The 22,313-nt window shown below is 43.3% G+C and overlaps 2 protein-coding genes across 7 annotated transcripts in view; one reads left to right on the forward strand and one right to left on the reverse strand.

The window, feature by feature from the left end:
• Nucleotides 1–1,476: 1,476 nt before the first annotated feature.
• Nucleotides 1,477–4,222, reverse strand: LOC135315378 (uncharacterized). 2 transcript variants are annotated; one of them, XR_010374837.1, is made up of 2 exons: nucleotides 3,836–4,222; nucleotides 1,477–2,034 (listed from the first exon to the last, which is right to left on the reverse strand). XR_010374837.1 is itself a non-coding variant. In XM_064463312.1 (2 exons), the coding sequence occupies exons 1-2, from the start codon at nucleotides 2,662–2,664 to the stop codon at nucleotides 1,927–1,929; spliced, it is 627 nt and encodes a 208-aa protein (XP_064319382.1). In that variant the 5' UTR covers nucleotides 2,665–2,833; the 3' UTR covers nucleotides 1,477–1,926. The 2 variants fall into 2 exon arrangements, 1 of the variants encoding a protein (XP_064319382.1); XM_064463312.1 differs by lacking the exon at nucleotides 3,836–4,222 and adding an exon at nucleotides 2,146–2,833.
• STAG2 (STAG2 cohesin complex component) overlaps nucleotides 2,976–22,313 on the forward strand; it is an 80,898-nt gene continuing 61,560 nt past the window's right edge. For 3 of the 5 annotated variants that reach the window (XM_064463307.1, XM_064463311.1, XM_064463310.1), the window contains exon 1: nucleotides 2,976–3,111. The gene's annotated coding sequence lies outside the window, so the exon portion shown is untranslated. Of the gene's footprint in view, nucleotides 3,112–4,344; nucleotides 4,451–22,313 lie in introns of those variants that run through there. The other 2 variants (XM_064463309.1, XM_064463308.1) reach the window with 2 other exon arrangements.

The following is a 22,313-nucleotide window of genomic DNA, read 5'->3' on the forward strand; positions in this document are numbered from 1 at the left end:
TTGTTAGCTTAGAAAGACGTTCATGGGGGAAACGCAGGAGTTAGGCTCTTCAGAGGGCCAGTTTTGTCCCTCATAAAGACAACAAATACAACAGTGAAGAACTTGTTCCACTTTTTTGTCCCCTATATTCCTACCCACCATTTGAGAGATTGTTGCATTTGCTCCTTAGATGTGTGATATATAAACTGGTTTATGGTGTTATTTGCACGATCCCAGTGTGGTGCTGTGCTGGGAATCAGTTGGCTTAAGAAATTCATACCTTGTCACTGGAGGAGAGCAGAACCGTTCCCAGCCTCTACAGAAGCGCACCGTACCTGTGGTTGTGCTGACTGCATTGCTTACGTAGTTGTACTCTAAATAGCATCTGAGAAATGATCTCGTTTGGGGAAAAAAAACCGAAACCAGTCCCTTAGAAAACAAATGGCCCTCCCCCCTTCTCTGATGAGGCAACAGTTTTGCTCAGACAGTGGCCAGGCAAACAGCTGAATGGAACAACTGGGAGGGAGGAAATGAACTGGAGAGTGCAAAATCCTCTTAGGCCCGCTCTGTGACCAGCGGTTCGTAATACGCCGCTGCACCTGGAGTCTGGTCTTCAGAGTGTTTCCATGTTTTGTTGTCACACGTTTAAAAAGCGAATTCTGCCCTGTGAGTCAGGACACCCAGAAGTGTTATGAATCTGCGCTTCCAAGGTCTGAGTCAGCGTTAGAAACAGGCTGAACTCTCTGCCATGGCATTGTCAGCACTTGCACACTCATTCCTTCAAAAACACACCCTAAAACCTATGTCAGGTTTTCTTCTGTTAAACACATTTACCTAGAAAATCTCAGCGATGAGGTCAAATGTGAACTACAGTATTTTCGGAATTGACCAAGTATCTAATGTGCGTGCTAATACGTGGATTTTAGGCACAGCTGACTCGGAAGCTTCCTCAGTGTTGTGCTTCTGCCAGTAGACTGCTACAATCTTACCAAGTTTTGGGCCTGAGTTGTAATATGACTAGTGCTGTTGTATCTCAGGCAGAGGATACGTTACTGGAATTCCATGTGCAGGCAAAATGTTAGTTTTGGAAGTGCGTGGTTTATTTTCATGGAAAAGTTGTCTATTTGGCAGCTGTCCGAAGTTGACTTCGTACAGGGAAGGCACAAATAGATCTAGCTCCGTTTACATATATTTCTATGTGTAATTTAACAACCATATATATTATGGGCAAGTTTAAAGCTTACCTGAAGTCTGGGTTTTGTTAGGTTTTTTTTAACAGCTTATTTTTTATTCAAAATTCTACAATTTCCAGACAGACATTAAGAGATTCACATAAAAAATCAGATTCTGTAGCTATAACTGAAACCTTGAACGTAGTTTTATGACTAGGCATTCAGGACACTATCTTAAAGTGTTACCGAAAAGGGAATCTTCCTCCAAATTTTCTTATTTTCCCCAACCTTGACAGGAGGTGGAAAAACATTCTGAAACATGAACTCAAGCTATAGAATATAATTTATTTTTGTAAGTCTGTCTCACATACCAACTGACAGATAACATCTAGAATTACTTGGTGACATCAGCTCATATTACACTAGGTTTTTTTTATTTTAAAACACTCCTTATCCAATCAGTTTCCATTGTAAGTGTCATTTGCAATGCCATGCCCCATCTTAGTTCTGAAAAGTCTGGAACTGTCGGATACTCTTCTCTAAAGTGTCCTGCCTTTGTTAGGCGAGTGAGCAGAGTAACTCAGCTTCGTGCCTGCTTAGTTATGCTAACTCTCTCGCCCGAATTAAAAGTAGATAAACACAAGAGGATGATTAACGGCTAATTACCAGGACAAAAGTATTCTTGTGCTTACTGATGTAACTCCGAGCTTACGTGCAACAGCATGAGTAATGTGCTTCGCTTTACACAATACAGAAAAAAAAATTGTAGAAGTAACTACTGAGTTGAATGTTCAGAAAAATAAGCATCACAAATTTCGTATCTGGTTACTTTTAGTATTCTGTACTGCTTGTACGTGATCATTTCAGGTTCACATGAATCTTCCTGCAGGGAGAAAAAAGAAACGGCACTCAGATCCTAGGAGCAAATGCCAATTTAACCCGAGAACACGCTTAGCGATGGGCAGAAGCAGCAAACGCTCAGAACGCTCCTGACCACAAGAAACGCCATCAACGCCGGCAAACATCGCTGCTGTTTGCGCCGCCACGCCAGCTTGGAGTTCTCCAGATAAAGGCACCCTGCATCCATGCGGGCAGCTGCCAACTGATCTTGGAGACCTTGCGCCAACTTTCGCTTCCCGAACGCAGAGTCAATGAAGACACGCCAGATCGGCCGCGGCTGGCTCCGGAAGGCTTGGCACCGGCAGGACGGCGGCCAGGGAGCCAGCAGCCCGCTCGCCTCTCCTGCCTCCTCCTCGCCGCTGAGCGAGGAGAAACTGCACGCGGTTAATGCCTTATTTCCAAGAAGACCCAACTTCGCCTCAGCGGCGCAATTATTTTCGAATCGGGAACGCAACGGGAAAGGGCGCCGGGCGCGCGCCGTGCCCAGCCTCTCCTTTTTAGGCCGTCCTCGTGTTTCGGTTACCCGATCCTGCCCGAGATGAAGCCAAGCGGCAGCTGGACCCCTTCCGCCGGGCCCGCCCCGCCCGGGAGGCCGCCCCGCAGCGCCCCGCATCCCGGGCCGCCCCGCTCCCCCCTCAGCTCGGCCGCTCCCGCCGCCTCGTCCCGCTCTCCCCAGCCGGCGGGGGCGGGGGGGAGCTGCCGCGCGGGACGCGCATGCGCCGCACCTTGTTTACCCCGCTCGGCGCGGCCCCGCCGCCGGCGGCCGGCAGGTGTCGCCCCACGCCCAGGAGAGCGGGCCTCGCGCGCTGGCCGCCAGGTGGCGCCTGCGCCCTCCATTCGCTCGCCAGCCGCCGAGCAGCGAACACCCCAAACAATCCCCAGCGCCGCCGCCAAATTAAATAACCTGCCCGCGCCCCGCGCCCGTCCCCAGACCCCCCCCCCCCCCACCGCGGCCAAGTCTCCGGGCCGGGCCGGGCGCGCAGCCGGCAGCCGGGCCGGGGATATAGGAGCAGAGCTACGATCCTGGGCCTCCTCGCTGCCTACGCCGACACTGGGCAAGGTAAGTTAGAAAATGGCGGCGAAGCTTCTGGAAGTTTGGAGGGGGGACTCAGGATCGCGGTGCGTGGTTGAGGAGAGAGGCCGGGACGGGGCCGGCGGTCCCCGGGTCTGCGAGGACGGCGCGGGGCGCTAGGCCGGCTGGCCACAGGGACTCCGCGCAGCCAAGATGGAGGACGGCGGGGCCGAGCCGCGAAAACACTCCAGCCCCCCGCTTCCCCACCCCCCCTTCCCAGCGCGCCTCGGCGGGGAGGGGGGAGGCGAGCGGGAGGGAGAGCGAGGGAGCGGGAGGGCGCCGAAAGCGGCCCCCGGCGCCCGTCCCGAGCCCCCGTTCTTCCTCCCCGGGGCCGGCCGCGGGCAGGCTGGGCCCGGTGCTCGCGAGCTAAAATGGAGAACCACCTTCTCCTCCTCCCCCTTTCTCCCGAGCCGAGCAGGGGCTGCTGGCAAGATGGAGGACTCGGGCATTGTGTGTGTGTGCGGGGGTGTGTGTGTGTGGGCAAGCCGGGCCGGGCCGCCCGGGGGTGGGGAGGGAGGGGAAGGGTGGCTGGGGCCGCTGCGGAGGGAGCGGGCCGCGCTCGCGGGGGGAGAGCGCGGGGCGGCGCGGCGCGCAGGAGAAAATGGTGGGGCGGCTGCCGGTGCCCCGGGGTGGAGTGTGTGCCGGAGGGGACCGGGGAGAGGGGACTGACAGCGCTCACCCCCCTTCCCGCCGCCCCGCAGCGGAGCTCTACCTGCCAGCCTGCTCCCGGCGGCTTCCCCGCCGAGCCGAGTGCTCAGGGAGCGGGGCTTCTCTCTTCCCTCTCCCTTCCCTGGCTCGGCCGAACTGGGGCAACTCCGGCCGCCTCTTGCGAGTGACCGGGCTGGACGGCTGGCGAGAGCGGCTTCCCCCGGCCCGAGTGAGGACGTGGGGACTGACCGGCGCCTTTCCCCCCGCCTCCCCTCGCTGCCTCCTCCGAAGGAGCTGGCGGACCCCCCCGGCCCGGCGCCCAGCTTGGGGAAGGCCTTTGTGGGGCGAGTTTTTCCCCTCCGTGTGACTTTGGGCGAGCTCTTCAGCGGCTGCCCGCTAAGAGGAAGAGTTGTGGCAGTTTCCGTTCGGCTTGCTTTTATTTTTTTTTTTTTTTAAAAGAAAGGGCGCTTGCCAACTTGTGCCGGGGACGCCCGATGCCGGGAGCCGCGTGTTGCAGGAACCCCGCTGGGCTCTCGCCGGCCCTGCTTGGGGGAGGGGGGGGAGGAGGAGGAGGAGGAATGGTTCTTACTGGGGGGTTTTGGCGCCACTTTTGTTTTAGATAGTGCTCCTCTGCCCCCTCCTCCTCGGCACGCACTGAACTGAGCTGAACCCTGCCCAGGTAGGAAGCGAGAGCTTTCCTGGTGTTTCTCTTTTTCTGGGCGCTTATTTTCTCTACACGGTTTAAAAAATTATATACAGGTGTTGCTGTGGTGAGGGACTTGGGGGGACAGGGGAGCGAGCGGCGGCGGAGAGGAGGGCGGCAGCCGATGGCTGGGCTGGGCGGCCCTGTTTTTCGGCTGTTCCCCACTCCCTGGTGCCCGGGTGCGCTGGCTGTGGCTGCCCGCACCGCCGCCCTCCCCGCCGCGGAGCCTCTGTGCCTTCCTCTGCCGCTGGTAGTCTTGTGTAATCCGTCTGTCCCGTAGAAAGCCGGGACCGACCGACCTCAAATTTTTATATTTTTAATTTTTTTTCCTTCTCGCCCCCGAGAGCCGGGAGTGAAGGCGCTCGGCTCCCTCTTTCCCTGCTTTTTATTTACTGTACTGCCCCGGCTCCGAGCTTGCCGTTGTTGTCTTCCCGCGGGATGCGGCGCTCGGAGTTAACACAAAGTTGCAATAACCGCCGAGTCCGGTGCTGTAGTTACCGGGGGTGGATGGCTGGGGTTTGGGTTTTTTATTTTTTTTAGTTACTTTTGGGCAGGCTGCCGCCCGCCCGCCCTGGGTAAGCGCTCCCTTCCCCTGCGCTCCCCGGGGCCACACCCTGGCGTGTCCGGCCTGACGAGGCGCGGCTCCGTCGGCCCGGCCCGGCACCGCGTGTTCCCGCTCCCCCCCCGGGAGGAGCGGCAGCGCCCGGAGGTAACCCGGGGCGGGCGAGGTAACGCGGAGCGCCGGGCCCCGCCGCCGCCTCCCTCGGCGGGGCGAGGAGGGGCCATGTCAGCGCGGCCGATCGTGCCGGGGGCGGGGAGTCGGGTTACGAAGTGCGTCACAGGCGGCCCCGCCGGGGCCTGGGCCTGAGCCCGGGCCGGGCCTGGGCCGCCGCCTCGCCCGCCTGCCTCCGCCCGCCGCCCATTGGCCACCGCCCGGGCGGGAGGCGGCGGCGGCTTCTTCCTCCCGCGGCCCGGCCCGGCCGGGCGCCTTCCCTTCCGGGGCCCCGGCCGCCGCGCTACCCCGGGCGCTTCGCTTCCCGAAGCAGGGCTTCGGCAGCTAGCGCTGCCTGGGGTGCGCTCCCAGGGCGGCTGGCGGCAGCGCAAAGGTCACCTCGTGTAAAGTGCTGCCACCCCATCTCGGTTCTGGTGGGCTTTGTTGAAGGGGAGGAAAACGCCTTTTGGACCCCTTCCCTCTCTCGAAGTCGTCGTACGGCCGTTTCTATGTTGTCCGGGAGTTTTCTTCGATCCTGTTTTAAACGACCAGAAGCTATAGAGTTCTAGCGTTCCTTACAGCAAGATGTTCTCCAAGTGTAGGTCTCGCTATCAATGTTTGGCAATTCTGTCTCTATTTGTGATTGATGGCTTCTTTCTTGTTTATAATGCGTGGCCACTTGAAACTTTTCGCCCATTTCATATCCTCTTTTCCCTAAATCCATTACTTATTCATGTAAATATTATTCCTGGAGTGTTTATCTGGTATTGAACTGTCCAGGACTTACAAAATACCCATGTGTAGGCTGGTTGGTTATGTGCAGGTAAATAAATACCACGAGCGATTGTGCAATCGACAGACATTAATCTCTGTCTTCTTGGTATTACTTGCTCACTATCCCCAACTCAATTTTGCGGATACATCTCGGTGGTGATTGGCAGCAGAATTGCAGTGCCCCAGATCTTGTGCGGGGCTCTCTTGTTGGGTAACGCTGTTTCTTTTCCCCCTTTTAACCCTGATAACAATTTTATTATGAAGTGAAACAAGGGGTAAAAAGGCAGCTGCCGTGCTGTTAGCGTAAACCTTCATCTTGTTGCTGCTTGCAGCACTTGAGCTGAGTGGGCTGGAACCCCTGCACTGTTCTGATTAATTAAACAAAGACTAAGAAATCTTCAAAGGTACACAAAGGAGAAAAATATGAATTAATTCCCATCTCTAACAGATCTTGCTTCGTAACCAATGGCGCTCATGTGGGTCCTTCTTAGCAAAACCAATGACAATGTATGGTGTTGTCTACAGGTGGCTTTTATGCAACCTGTGAGAGAAATCTACATTTCTGTTGCTATTGTTTGTATTAACTGTGGTAAACTTAGGGGTGGATGTTGTATAAGCTTAAATTCAAACAAACAAAAAAAAGGCATGGCACTGGGGGATGGGAAAGACACTTCAATTTTCCTGTGAAACTTCCTTGTGCTCAGGTATCTCCCAAGCTACCTACTTGGGCCAGAGTTACGTTTTTGGGGCTTTGTCATCCATTTACAGTTTCAGGAAGGTAGTAGTGAGTAAAGTCAGTAAGTGATGTAATGGTTTGAAAGTTGAAATTATTGGTTTGAGGTGTTTCAAATTAATGATGCTGTGATACTTTAATATATTTTTAAAAATTAGGTTCTGTAAAATGACAAAAATTAGTAGGTTCCTAGCCTATTAAAATATTTGGTTTAAAAATGCATTGTGGTACTTGAAGAGCATTCAATTTTTAAAATAGGAGTATTCAATTAGCTGGCTGTTAACCTAACTCAAATTCCATAAATATAACACATTCCAGCTTTACGTGCTAAAGTCTTTAAAGCTGTAAGTGCGCGAAATGAAACAATTTCCTCTTGGAAGGAGTGTAAATAGAAATGTCGGTTAAACGCTATCTTTAGTTTTATTTTGTTCCAGTATAACTTATGAGCAGCGACTGAAATATTTTTAAAAAAGTAATGTAGACAGCTTTGCTTGAATATTACATGCTACTACAGTCTCCTGTAGAAAATAGCTGCAGGCAACAAACCACTTGAAAGTGCACGCTCTTGTTGGTGGGAGCAACTACATTAGACTTAGTCAAAGCATGAAATAATGTTAGCACATCAGAGCATTGTGAACTTTTTTAATTAGATTGCTTTTTGTCACTTATGGTTCAAATTTAGAATGATTTGAGAGTCGTCATTTGTCATTTTCATTTGTGGTGTTCCTGTCTTGGTTGTTTTGCTGCAGGCAAATGTTATAGGAGAGATTAGGTTTTCTGGAACTTGTGTGCCAGCATAAACAGGTTGTATGTCTTACAGAAATCTTAAACACTTGAGTTGCTTATTTTCACCAAATGAATCCCCAAAAGCAAGCAAATATTTCTGCTGGTTACTTAAACTTCTTGGTTCTGTTACCAGAATGCTGCGCTTGGTCGAATGAGATGAGGTTTTGAATTCGGTGTGATCTCTGCCTACAGTGTGACCATTTCTTCTCTGATTAATTTGAAAACTTAGGAGAATATTGTAGAATTGTGAATATTGTGAATTTCCAAAATTGTACTGTTGAGTTTTGGTGGTGGATTTGGAGTTTTCTGGTTTGTGGTTTTTTTTGTTTCTTTTTTTTTGTGCGTGCGTGTGCGGAATAAAGAAAACATACTGGAAGAAGAATGTGTTGTAGATTGTGTCTCTTGTCAGCTTGATGCTAGAATTTCCAAAGCTTCATATGCTTCAGTAATTGTCTCGTAACGGAAAGAAGTGATTGATAGCAGCCATCAACATATCAGTTTAATATTCTTAAATAAGCTCTGCTCACTTACTCAGTATCACTTAAAGCATTCACATTCTGAAAACTTCAGCTTCCTTACGTGAGGATCATTGACAAGGAAGAAAAGAGAATGAAGTGGTAACTTAGTCCTTGGGAAGCTGGGGTGAGCAGGGAATTGGAGGTTTAGGTTGGAAAACGGGAAGCTTCTCCAAAGCAAATCTATGGAGGAATGGAAAGAGCTCTTTTCCCTATGCATCGCAAAAGCCTAAATGGCAACATACAGGCTTATTGCGTTGTTTAGATTCAACACCATCCAACGTTTTATATCACCTCCACTTTTAAAGTCAAAGGGTAAGTAAAAGTGGGAATTCTTCATGGTCCCGTAGCTCTTCTGTCACTGGCCCTGGCAGTCCTGCGGTTTCATCTACTCGGGTCCTCTTCCTGCCTCCTGCCCCTTCTGCCCTGCTGGCTACCGTCAGGCGGGCCGAAACGGGGCTGCAGGCAGATTAAACGTCTGGCTGCGACATCAGAGCCCTTCCTGCCAGGAAGGAGTTCATAGCGTGCCCGAGTTGCTCGCTACAGTCTGTTCAGGTTTGGGCTCCTCAGGAGCGAGGCCCGGACCCGCCGCGGCGGTCGCGGTGTGAGATGGCGGGGGCCGCCGTGACGCACCGGCCGCCCCCGCACCCCAGAGGGCGCTGCGGGGGCCGTGGGAGGGCCGGGCTGGGGGCGGGCGCGGGGCAGGAGGGCTTGGATTTTTGTTTTCGGAGAGGAAACTTGGGAGGGAGAACCTTCTGGTAACCGTATTTGTAACAGTATTACATCAGCATCACTGAAGCTCTTGCTCTAGCATTTGCTTTTTCTAAAAGACTGCTTTCTGGAGGCAAACGGTTAAGCTCTTCCACCATCCTATGAACAGATTTCATCTTTGAAGATTAGTCCAGTGACTTCAGCTGGCTTTTTAAATTAGGGGAAAAAAAAAATCTGCTTTCAGAAAGTTGTGTATCTTTGTGGTTTTAGGGTCTGCCTTGAAATCTGATGTGACTTTCAACAAGGTCAGGTATTTACTTCTGAACGATACGGTGAAAACTTCTGTTTTGGGAGTTGGAGATTAAAAATGTATTTTTAATCATATGTTGCTTTAAATTAGAATTTATTTCTTTGTTTTCCCATATTGCAGTTCATAATAATCTGGTGAAGTTGGATTATTTTTTTTTTTTAGTAAATATGAAGGGAAACTTGTGAAGGTGACCCTCATTTAGATCACCACAGACAAATGTAGGGCTAATCCTGCCTTGTTCAAGTTGAGAAGCTTGAGAGGCTGTTGTCTGACTGGCTTCTATCTTGAGGAAGATATTTCACTGATATTATCAAAACAAAAACTGTGTTCTCTTTTCCTGATCCTCTCAGGTTGATTGCTGGGATCACTAAGACAAGAGCAGAGTACTAAATTTGATAGGTTATGCCACTGCAATGTTTCACAGTATATCCCTTTTTAGCATCTCTATCTCCAAATGTTGCACTATTTAGAAAAATCTCAGATCTGTGAGATCTTGGGTAGAGAAGAAGGGAACGCAAGACATTTCCTTTCTTTGATCTCACAAACGTTTTCCCTCAACCAGTCACATCTGAGGAGAGATCTGGCACCCAATTTTGGAGGTAGGGATGTGGGAAAATTTGATCCCCCAAGGGGACCCCCTTGGCTTTCATGTGGCAGTTGGCTTTTCCTAGCCTTTACTGGCTAGAGTTGCATGTAGGAGCACAGGGACAGTCTGTTTGTAAACTTCTTCACCCCAGTTTGAGTCAGAAATGAAGGACGTATAGGACTGCATTTGTATGCAGTTACCTCTTGCCTGGTTGTGACTTCAGAGGGAGATTAAGTTAGCTGTCACGTAACTGCTTTATCCAGGTACACACTTTATGTCCATGTATGTACTTTACTGTTGTCAATTCTGTACATTTTTTCGTGCTTGTGTAACTAGCTATAACTTCCCCCTCCGGAGGGCTTATTTTTATAAAAGAATATAGTCTGCAGAGTAAGTAGATGTAAGAAGACTGGCATGTATTGGATGGTAGATTGTGATCTGTGATGGAGAAGTTAATCACAGTACTGACGCAAAAATGAGTTACCTAGAGATGAGAGTGTGTTGGTGGGGTGGTTTTTTGTTTGGTTGTGTTAGGTAGATGAATGTTTTATTTTCTTATGGCTCTGAATACGTAATCTGTTGGCCCTTATGCAATTTTTTATGGATTTTACTTTTCTATGCTTTTATTTCAGTAAAGGTTAGTAATTGGATTAGATCAAGGAAATGTGTGGCACTAGAAGTCAATGGAAGAATATTTGCTTTCTGCAGCGTTTTTTTGTTAGCGCTTCTGCGTGGCTCCTAGAGAGGAAAGTAGTTTTGCATCTGTTCCCATTGTTCTAGGGTTGATAGGGCAAACCAGTGACTTCTGCTTATATTTTGAAAAAGGTCTCAAGTGATGCATGTTGCCATGTAATATGTATGTCTGCAGTGGTTTGGATTGATAAGAATTGTAGCTGGAGTCCAAATTTCAGAGTTTTCTATTAGAAAAATAACAAAAGGAAATCAAATATACTGACACTTCAGAAAGCACAAAACATTTCCAAAATTACTGACCACTTAAAAAAGAAACAACAAACCATAGGAATCATGTTTTATTTAGCTGGGATTGCATTCCAAGATTGGCTTTGAATTGCTGCCAAGGTTTGGTGAAACACTGCTTGACTTCTGGCTGGTGAGTGAGCTTTGGGTGACCTGCAGGACAGCTAACCTTACCTGCAGGCTTCCCCGGGGTTTCTCCCCACTCCCACGGAGTGACAGACGTCGTTTAGTGTATGTTCTTGTCCATTTGGTGCTTCCTGGGAAGTTGTGGTGATGTAGTACATGTAGTACTACAAAAGAGGACTTAATGCGGTTATTTTCCTATTGCTTAATACATATGATCTGCCTAGAAAGAGATGAATATTTTTGATTTGGCGTTAATGGTGCAGTTCTTGGTTATGGCTGAATTACTTTTTTTTTTAAATGTAACTTAGGATTTCAGCCTAAGTTTTATGAAATAATATCTTCTTTGCAATATCTCATCTGGGGAAAAAGGTTGACTTTTACTTTGTTTACAAATAAAAACAAGCTGTTCAAGATAAGGCTTTCCTGTCTTTCATGCAATTACCTATTATTCATTTAGGTAAAACTCCCAGTTCATCCCTTAAGAAGGATGAACTCTAGAAATTTGAACCATATCAAGTCTCACTAAGCAGATAATATGCAAGTAATATAATTGGCTGATTTTATTTGTCAGACTGTAATCTTCCAATAGGGAGTGTTCAGTATCAGGAGAGTTTGTATGCAGTATGGGTGTGAATATTGAAGATCCGTATTTTTTCAAGTTATTTTTGTGGTCTTACTATTGGCAATTGAACCTATAGATAACTGAAGTTACTAAAAGCAATGTAAGTAGTAAGCATCAGGAGCACAGTTCTGTAATTCATGTAGCGTGCATTTGAGGTGTCTAGTTTTTAGTTTGAAAGTGATTTTATATGATGTGAGTCTTGGCATAAGGTTTTTTTATAGTTATGGATACAGTGGCCAACTAATTTAATTTGAGTAATAAGGTGGTACATCCTGACCACTGGCAATATTTTTAATTTCACTTCTGATCATCTTAGAAACAGAGAGCTGATTGATTATGGTGTTTTTTCCAATGGAAAAAGCTAAGGAAACTTGATAAGGACTTTTTCCTTTTCAAAACAGGAATGACCAGGGGCTGCAGTCTGCCATAAGCACAGCACTGCCATGTGTAGACAAATAGAAAATAGAACTGATAATGGACTATTCTCTCTTGATTTTAGGGTAAAGAATACAATTTAAATATAGTTGAAAAGGAAAGAATGTGATAGTCATAATTTAAGATTAATAACGTGTTTTAAAAGTGTTGTTATTTCACACTATTTCAGGATGGGGACTGTATTCTTACAGGAAAGTTCCAGTTTGGTGTGCTGCCATATACTGTTTCATTTTTATCATTGCTTTATGTACCTGCTTGAAAACTATATCCAAAGTATTTCCTTTAACTCCACATAAAATAAAGCTTTGCATTGTGGATAGGGAGTTGCTTCTTAGAAGTGATGCTACAATGAAAAAAAATGTGTTTTAGGTCACAGAATCATCTCGGTGGGGAAGGCCCTGCGGAGGTCTAGTGGTGGAGGTCTAGGATGAAGTTTCCACAGTCTTGCTGGCAACCTGTTATGCTATTCTTTTTTTATTTCAGGTCTTAAAGTCAAATTCCTATGAAGATTCATGCCCTTCCACCCCCCCAGTGTATGTTTGGAAAGTATTCCTTGATGATGGAGGCTTGGGAAGCCAATGACCTGGTTTAGAGCTGATTGTGTTTTTTATTGGGAATTACTGAAAAAAAGAGAGGTGGATGGCTACAGAAGGACACTTTGTTGCCTACTTTCCTCTTCCCTCTGGTTGTGTTCACTATCTTTATTCTCCTGCTGTCCATGCACAAGCTTCACTACTGTGTCTATAACAAGGTCTCGCAAATAAAACTTCCTTTCCAAAGCATTTACCTGTTCACTTAAGTATCATTCATACACAGATAAAAACGATTCTTCTTGCAGATTTTGTATTTAAGCAGTGATATTTTTATTCCTTCTCCTAAGTATTATTTCTAGAAATGTACCGTTCATTTGAAACTATGGTAACCAGAAAAGAAAGCTGCACAAGTATCTCTCTTGCATCTGTGGTATAGGTCTGTCGTTACTTGCCTAATAAATGATTGGCCAAAAAAAGGTGAAACAGGCTTTTGCATATTGATTTACCAAACATAGAAATGGTTTATTAAGGCAAATACTTCAATGATAATGGAAAAACATTCAGGCTTTTTTCCACATGTGCTGCTGGATTACATTTTTGTCTTCAATATTCCATGTTTAAGCTGCTCTTGTTTTATTAAGCGGGCTTCCATTCTACTTACTTTGATAAGCTGTTTTTTCAAAACTGGCGCATTTATATTGGTATTTGTTTAATTTTTAAAGTGCTCATGAATGAAAAAGTACTGCTGCTGTAGCAATGTGTGTATGCTGTACTATGACTCAACTGTGAAATAGAACAGATTTTGTAAACTAGAACTGTGGCTTGACAGTTGAAAAATAATCAGAAAAATCAGTCTTTACACATTTTATTTCTATTGCTGCATTGCACTGTCTTTCTGGTTATACTGCTCAATTTCTATTCAGCAGTGCAGTGGTTTTGTGAAAGTTAATAAAGTTGTGTACTTGGAAGAGAGTATATTTGTGCCTCAGCAGTAGTCACTGCTGAGCAAAAATTTTCAAAGGCAGCAAGACACAGGTCATATACATCAGTATGATATAAAAATGTCAAAAACGTTTTTAGAAACTTTGAGTTCAATAACACTGTGGATAGAAGAAAATACATTAAGTCATCCTTTTCACATACAGTAGGTCAGGCATTACGATTCTTCGTATTCACCCCCAAATGCAGTAACAGTCCCTGTAAAAATGAATTCTCAAGTTTTCCTTTTTGTGCCAAGGGGATATAAACTATGTGAAATGTACCTTGCATTCAAAACTGGTTAGGGAAGTTTTGTTTACAGGGAGGATTTAAGCATTCTTGCTTAATCCTACAAATGGGTTTAGTCTTCCCCTATCTCCAGTGAAGAGAAGCATGGAAAAGTTCTAACAGGTGTTTTGGTTGCAAGATTGAGTCCGTGTTCTTGGTAGCCTGGGTGTTTAAGAAGCTTACTGAAGTTTTTTATTTCATTTACAGTAAGGACTATTTGACAGTATATAAGGAATTAAGCGTCCTAGAAGAAGATAGAGGGTTACCAGGATGAAGGAGAGTATACCAAGGAAGATGGGAAAGATAGGAAAGTGTATGAATATGTTGATGCTTGCTAGAACCATTTCAAAAGTATGTTCTATGTCCAGTTGCATCACCTTCACTTTTTTGTTTCCATTGTGGAATATGTTGGCATTGAGTTATTGGCTACGTAAAGTATAAATAACTGCTTTTATGTAAAAGCGTAATATTGGAATACGCTGTCCTGTCAGGTGTGGAAGGTGCAAGTGTTTGTTTTAAATGTCTGACAAAGGTAGGAATTGAAAAATCATTCATTAAAGCCTTTTGCAAGGGGATCTGGAGGACAGAAATCAAGTTGGCCTCCATTGAAAATAGAAAGTTGTTTTTTTACTATGAGGGTAGTTGGTGGAGAGACTAGTTACCCTACTGGTGTGAGAGAACAGAATTGGGCAGATACCTAACTGGAAGTAATTTTTCAACATAACTCCGCATGCAGAGTTTCCTTCTCTTCTTCACAGTCTTCTCCAGTAGCTTGAAGGGAATAAGTATGGAAGGAAGATGTGCCTTCACCACATAACCAGGCCAGTTCAATGGCTAGGCACCCCTCATAAAGTGGTCCTGTCTCTGGGTCCTGGCCACATGATTCTGTTGTTTGCCTCATGCCTGTGTTTTCTGCCCATTTGAACCACATAGGTGAACTGGTTTAAGGAGCTAAACAGTAGAGTAGTTTTCTGTGGGTTATATCTCTGTGGAGTCAAAACGGGTGCTGCTCCTGCATGGAAAAGGATACAGGAGCTTTTGGCCAGCGAGAGTATAGAATTGAGGGGGACTGCCCCTTTCAGCAGTTGAAGTGTCATATCAGTTGCCTGGTCCAAAAGTAGTTGGCAATGTTTTCCATAACTGTAGGACCAGGAAAATAAAGCTTTATTCCTGCTGTCATCTGCTAGTTTTCTATCTGATCTTACTCTTAAAAAATCATTTGGGTGATATGCTAGTTCTAAAAGTAATCCTCTAATCTTGGTAGAGATCTCCATTTTACCTCTCTCTTTCTTTTTTTTTTCTTTTCTTTTTTCTCCCTGAAATGTTACATAGGCTGCCATAGATCAATTAGAGCTCTGCAACGAAATTCAGGACTGCTGTTGATTTGCATTAATTTACACAGGCAGGAAGATCATGTACATTTTCCCTTGGTTCCAGTCTATGTGCTGGTTAGAAGTTGTGCAGGTGTTACTTGCAACGAAATGGAGGGGGTAAGACAAGGTTTAAGAATGGTTTTGGAAGAGTTTCCTCCCCTCAAGATTTTTTTCCAGCCTTAGCGTGGTTAATCAGATGCTGTTGTCAAAACCCTGCTAGACCTCCTCCTTCAGTTGGATGCTTACCAGGCTGTTGTGGTTAGATCTTATTATGAGCCTTTGCACTCTCCGTGGTTTATGGAAGCTGCAGTGCCAGTTCTATACATGAGGTCTGTCTTCAGCTTTTTTGCGGAATGTGCACCAGCCTATGCAACAATCTTAAGTTCCATCCCTCCCAACTCATTTCCCTTCTAGCTTCTGAGTTTTTGGAGGTGTGCTGAGGTTACAGGTCTCATCTCTGGGAGTACCTGATAATTAAACCAGGCATGCCCTTTTATAATATAATAAAATATTAATATTGTCCTTCAGAGGTACTGAGAGATAGCCCAAATAATGCCTGATACATGTTGCCTACCTCTCTCTCTGCCTCACTTTAGGCTCAGTTCAGAGCATTTTGTTCTCTTCAGCTCTTAGAAGAAAGCTTGCCTAGCATTTTTTTTTACCTCGTGGAATCCTGATTTTTTTTTTTTTTCAACTGGCTAAGGAGATGCTGGCTTTCTTCTTTAGGTGTTCAGGAAGGGCTTTACTGTGGACTGATCAGAAACTTGCATAGTGATTCATTGCTTAATTCCTCATCATTTTCAAATTCTGATCTGGGTTAACTGGTCTGCTGTAAGCAGAAGCTATGATTTGTTAAAAATAAGCTTCTACGTGAATAATCAAACTGACAGCTACACTGTAGGCTGTGATTTTTGCTTTGTGAAGTTGTAGTCTGGTTAGAAATACTAGACAACAGGAAAGCCACATGTACAAAATTTTTTGGAGTTTTGTAGATCATTTTACGTTGTACAGAGGATTACAGAGATTTTGGTTGTTCACTATCCATTTATATAAGCCATTTTGGAACAGGAGAACAGGAGTTAGTGTTTTGGTGTTGAATTTGTAGAAGGCAGTGAGCATGGCTAGTGGGCATTGGTTCCTCCCCAGTTTTGCAGGTGCTTCTTAGGGCTGTTGTGAATATAGCTGCAATTGCCTGAGTGCTCTCAGTTTCTCCTTACTGCTGTTGAAATGTTTCTGTGGGACTTCCCTGCTTGGAGGCATGCCAAAACGAGTGTGTGGGAAGACTTAATACTTGCTACTTACATAGCATTTTGTATGTTCAAAGTCTTCTGCAAATATTAACTAATCTTTATTTAACATTTGAGCCCAATTTCTGTCAGTATAAATCAGTAACAGCCAGTTATGACCCCTACTTTTTTTTGATGTCAAAGGAACGAAATGCTGTAACTAGGGTAGTTAAGAATAATCTTTATCATCTTATTAACATACCATTTTTGTCACTCTACCCTTCTGGCTTAGTGTGGTGTAGAAAAAAGTTATGAATAGAGTATAGTACACGACTCTTCAGGAGGTCTGTGCGTTGTAGGATGCTGACTGCTGGAAAGAATGGCATTTCGTTTGTTTTGTGTGTGGTATTTCAAGCTTTTCTGTGCTAGGTTTTGTTTCTGCTGTATTAAGGTTTATTTTTTTCCAGTCTGGGGAGCCGTAGCATATTCATAACAAGTAATGCTGTGAGAATAATGTTCATTCTGAGCTTGCTTCTTCAGAACTGTCTGCCATTCACCTTAAAACATGATTTTAAGTTGAAAATTATTTTAATTACTTACCGTATACCTGCACTAAAAAGTTGTTAAGGTTTTTCCCTGTGTTCTGACATTATAAATAGTGGTTTTCAGTTAACTGGTATTTATTAAATATAGTTGGTATGACAAATTCATTAAGCTGTTAGTGTTTTGATTACAGTAAGGTTCTCACAACACCAAAACCAAGGTAGCTATGTATGTTTTTACTAGGATCCCATACTCTTCTTCAGAAATTGTTTATGTTGGGTTTTGTCTATGCTTTTGATCAGCTGTAAATGACTAGTGTGTTCTGTGGAAGTATTTTGCTGCAGCAGTGTCTGAAAAATCAGCATATGGATTTAAAACAAATGGATTTATAATTCATAAAAATACCCCCTTTGAGTGGCATTTTTTACAGAATGTTGTGTAGTGGTATGTATGGCTTGTATTACCCGGATTTTCTACCGCCTGTTTTTCTTTTGAAGAGATTGTAAAATATCTTTTCTTCAGGTAGTAATATGCCTGAATTTATAAATGTGTGTGTCTCGGCAAATAGGTTTGGATATGTTTATATGTTCAGCATCCTTTTAAAGAGAAGTTTCAGCAGTTCTGACTTAAGCCACAAGATTTTGCCTTTCCAGCTTTTCCTTAGGGAGCTAAACATCAAAATTTGCAAGAACAGGTCTACACAGTAAATTGCATGCTGGAAACAGCATGGAATAATAGGAAGAAATACTGAGATCAGGGCCATCTTAGAATAGGTGGGGTACTGTGCTAAAACGGCTCCACTTTCTGCACCAGGACTGGCCTGGATACTTTCTGTGTGGCATTGTGTTGCATATTGGAGCCACAGAACACTAAGGAAAATGAAGTGGTGGGTAAGGCATATTGGTCTTAAGTGTTTAGCAGAAAGAGAAATGTCCTAAATTAATGTAAAAAAAATTTGGTTTGACAGTAATGTATAGTCTCCGGGAATTTTGAGAATAAAATTCAATTAGTTGGTAAGCAGGTTCGAATTGTAACCTGTAACACGTTAAAAGCTGACTAAATTTCAGAGAGAAAAAGTCTGTGGAAGGTGGTCTAATCTTTTACTTCCTGTTATGTTTCGGTTTTGATCAAACAGTTCACCAATTTAAAATTGGTTGTTATGTATTAATTTGCTGTTGAGTTTTAGAGGGGTTTCAGTAGCTTAAATGGCTCTGGGACTTCTGACCTTCACTAAGTGTCTAAAATGTTGCTAGCTTTTTAAGAAAACCGGTGTTGTACAAGAATTAATAGCATGCATAAGTATCCCATATGCAGGCCTAGTACTGTTCCAGAAATTCTTGTGATCTTAGTTAAAACAGAATAAAACTGTATTTCTGTTTGATTATCATCTGACAAAATGTTGGTCAAAACCACTCTGGTATAAGCATAGTAGAAAAAAATCTGTTTTCTGGTAAGAGCATGATTTTTAGAAGCTACACAGATCAATGAAGACAGACATTAGAAATAGAACTAGTTCTCATTGTGTACTCTTACAGTATTAAACTACTCAGTGGTGAGTGCTGTCTGATTGAATAAAGCTAGTCCTGGCTTTTTATAGAGTAATGGCAGATTCTAATCATGTCTGATGTGCTGAAGAAACGTTGTAATAGCAATGGATTAGAGAACATAAATGAGACCACTTTTGGCTCTACTTGGTAAAATGAGCTAGTGGTTGTTTGTTCAGCAGGGATGTAACGTGTTTCTATTTCTGCTGCTTTTGTTGCTGTTTTATATAGGGTTTAGGCAAAGGTGATCGACTATTGGCTTGTCAGAACACTTATTCAAACACCACAAAACGGTGAGTTATGAATTTTTGTTAGTGTTGGAGAAGCAGCGTGTTGGGGCCAGGCTTTTATGTTTCATAGCTGGCTAGATAATACTTCGTACTGGCATTTGGGTGCTCTACTAAGTATGCTGCATCATAGTACTATAGTCGGAGAGGATAAGCTAGATTTGGAGCAGTGTTATGGCAACTTTTAAAGCAGTTTGTAGCCTACCAAAGCAGTATGGACATCTCTTTTTAGACTTTGACATAATTTGACAGGCGGTCATGTCTGCTGCAGTGTCTCTGATTTTGAAAAGAGCTGGTTTTTTGCACCAGCCACAGGACTCTTTTGTCGAGCCAGCTCAACTTGCTTAACTGTTGGAAAGCTAATTCGTTCAAAAAGAAATTAATAGATTGTTGCTCAACAAAGGGTCTGACAAGTGCCCTTGACTATGAGATATGGCCAGAAGTAAATGCAGGGAGAAGGGAGCAGTGGGACTGTTCCTTTCACCAGTAGCAACCCATCTATTATATTATCAAACTACTATGGTTATTGTTTGTTGTTTCATTCAGTTGTTAGCAAAAAAGAGGATATATATATATAGTTAATGCAATCTGTTCAAATTGGTGTAAAATGTGCTCTCAGTTGATAATTGAAAGGAATACTGGAAAAAAATTTGAAATTGCTACTTGGCCAAGTTGTTGCCATTGAAAAGCTTTTTTCTAAAGGTGAATGATGATTTGAGAAGGCATATAAAAGGCAAAGACTGTGAAACGGGGAAGTAAGTGGAACTAGTGGAAGTGCTGTAAGTTTTAAAATGGATTTTGTATAATGTATAACATTTTATATTCTAAGTTTTCAATAACATTATAAAACCTTTAACTGCATGATGGTTTTGAATATGTACTTTTTAGGATTTGGTATTTTTTGCATAAAAGAATTAGCAGTGACATTTAGAGTTGAAGGGTATGTGTGGCAGGTTGTACATTGGGACTCGAGTATCACAATAGAGTAGAACATAGTCTTGAGTGTTAGAAATCTGGGGTATCTGTGTTCTCAGACTGCTAAAATTTTACCATATTGCTATTTCTGTTTAAGTGGTTCTCTGGAGCCCCTAAACTGGAAATAGATTGTAGTCCAAATAAAATGGAGGAAGATTCTGCAGTTTATTCAGGGAACACGTACGTGATGGAATTAATCAGCTAGACATGTCAAACAGTATAAGCTGCATATTGCTGTAAAAAACCCTGCTATTTTGTGCATCGTACAAGGGCTTAACTATTGCATTTGCCACGTTCAGAAACGATATATCAAATTAGAATGGTTGATACCATTTTATGAAAATAAGCAAAAAGAAGTTACTGACATGCAAAAAAAGTTACTTAAAATGTATTTCCCAGTGTTACTACTCAAATCTTGAGAAAGCAATCTCTTTGTATGGATATACATCGAATGAGATCAAAAGGAGAGGGAAATTAGTTTAGTTTGAGAGAAATATAAATTACCAAGAAATAGAAGTGTCAAAAATTGAAAGAAAATACTTGTTTAGAATATTTTAATGACACAGTGTAATGATTAATCAGCATTGAAGGAAGTGCAAACATAAGGCAGTAAGGAGTGTCTTTAAGGAAAATGTAGTAGATGGTATTTGGTAACACAGTTGGAAATACTATTTTGCATTGCTGTTGGGTATATACCACAGTATTCTGGTTTGTTTTAGTCTGTATTGGTTCTACTGGGCAAATAATGTGTTTATCTTTACTCTTGGAGATACTTTGTCCTACTATGTAAGTTACAGTTGGTTTTCTTTTTGAAATACCATTGTATTTTAACTTTAATACTTTAGAGAAACAGTGATGTTTAACGCTATTTGGTCTGTGCCTTTTGCATCTCTTCCTTCCCTGCCTCCCCCTTCCCCCCCGTAGGTGTTCTTTCAAAGAAAGCACTAAATTCAACCAGTACTTGATGAAGTAAGGGCTTTCGTTGTCTGATTTTAGTATTGTTCCTGTTAGTTAATGTTTTTATAATTTGCAAAATGATCATGTTTTGGTGCCCATCCTTTGTGAAGAAGGCTTTGCAGCACTCCTGTTTGAAATTCAACCTATGATTCTCAAACAGGTTTTACGATTAATCACATATCTTCTGTCCAGGGCAGACCTGGCATTATGTTTTCATGCAGAATTCTCAGAAATGTGGTTGTGTGCCTCAGTCTAGTATATGTCAAGTTTTCATGACTAGTTGATCTATCACTACTTTGTCCAAGTGTTATCAATTGTGGTGTCACTGTCAGAGGACTCTTGCTGTGTGCTTCTCTGCCCTGTTGGCACAGAAGGCAGATGTTTATGCTGACACCTGGAAGATGGTGTGATTTAAGTATCATGCTGCAGTTTTTGACTGTCCTGTAAATTAGATCTTCCCGTGCTTAGGCTCTTCGTCTGGTGACTTTATTTTGGAATAAAATAGATAGTTTTTCTGAAAATGCCATACAGTTACTTAGAATAGACTGGGTTATTCTTCCCCTGAGCATTGTTCCTTGTGAACTGTGTGTGATGACAGGATAGGTGAGTATACCTGTTGGTGTGCCTATATTGCTTTATGGGGCACAAAATGGAATTCATAAGTTATATTGTTGAAGTTTCTAATAACTGTGAATTATTACTAGAATACTAAATTTTTCTTCATTGAGAGCCTGATTAAAATAAAGGCACAAGATATTGCAGAAGAGTCAGTACTGCTAATTTTGCTTAATAAAGACTAAATTATAAGGTAGGTAAATACTGTCCATTACATAATGGCTGAATATTAATCTTAGTCTAATTGGGTAGCAGTTACCTTCCTGAAGTAATTCTTTATCCATGCCATTTTCATTTGTTTCCTCCTTCTCCCTCATTCCTGCCCCCACATATTTAGATTTATGAATAACATCTGTCTTTTAACGCTGTTAACTCTTCTGTCTTTCAGTACTGTCTGAAAGACATGGTAGTGCTGCCCTATTTAATTGCATTAAAAAAAAAATCTTGCATTGATGTTTGCTCATTCTTATTGTGAGGTAAATGGTCTTCAGCATAGCAAGTAGAAACAGGGGAGTTGTCAATAATGGAGATGTAGGCTAATGGGTCCATGATAACAACTACCACTGACAAGGCAGAGGAAACTCCATCAGGACCTTTTCAAAAAAAACCTGCTAAACTGAAGAAAGCCTAGGGGACACACTGGTTTTTAGGGAGTCATTCATCTGTTGAAGTAGACTTGATCACTTAGTGCCAGGTAGGGCAAAAGGCTGGAAAGGGAGAAATAAGATGTTTTCCCCATTTTTGTCACTCGCTGTTATTTGGTTAGATGTGCAGTTGCCTGTGCAGTATTACAAAGGATATTATTTTCTTTTTCTTTTTTTTTCTTTTAAATTCATTGTTAGGTTTCTATAGATTTCCCTACAGATTTCCCTACCCATAGAAATGTGAAGGCTGAAAATCAACTTAGTCATAAATTCAAGTTCATAAAGCAGTTCTTGGACTAAAATTTAATTTTGCTCTTGTATGTATTGATGGAAAGGATAAAACCCAGGCATTTTTTCACTGTCTCGGGAAAGGTCTCCACATTAGACCAGTCAACTTTAATTGAAATGATTAAGTACTTTGGAGCAAGGAGTATTATACTCTTGAATAAATGTTTTTAAGAAATTTTCTGTTAACACAATTCTTTTTTTAAATGCATACTGCTTCTAATATAACTTGGACATGCAATAATGTGTCCTACATAAACTGCTGTGAAAACACAAGCTTAGAAAAATGGTTGTTGAAGGCCA

This window comes from Phalacrocorax carbo, chromosome 11, assembly GCF_963921805.1.
Source record: "Phalacrocorax carbo chromosome 11, bPhaCar2.1, whole genome shotgun sequence".
In the NCBI taxonomy this organism is placed as follows: domain Eukaryota; kingdom Metazoa; phylum Chordata; class Aves; order Suliformes; family Phalacrocoracidae; genus Phalacrocorax; species Phalacrocorax carbo.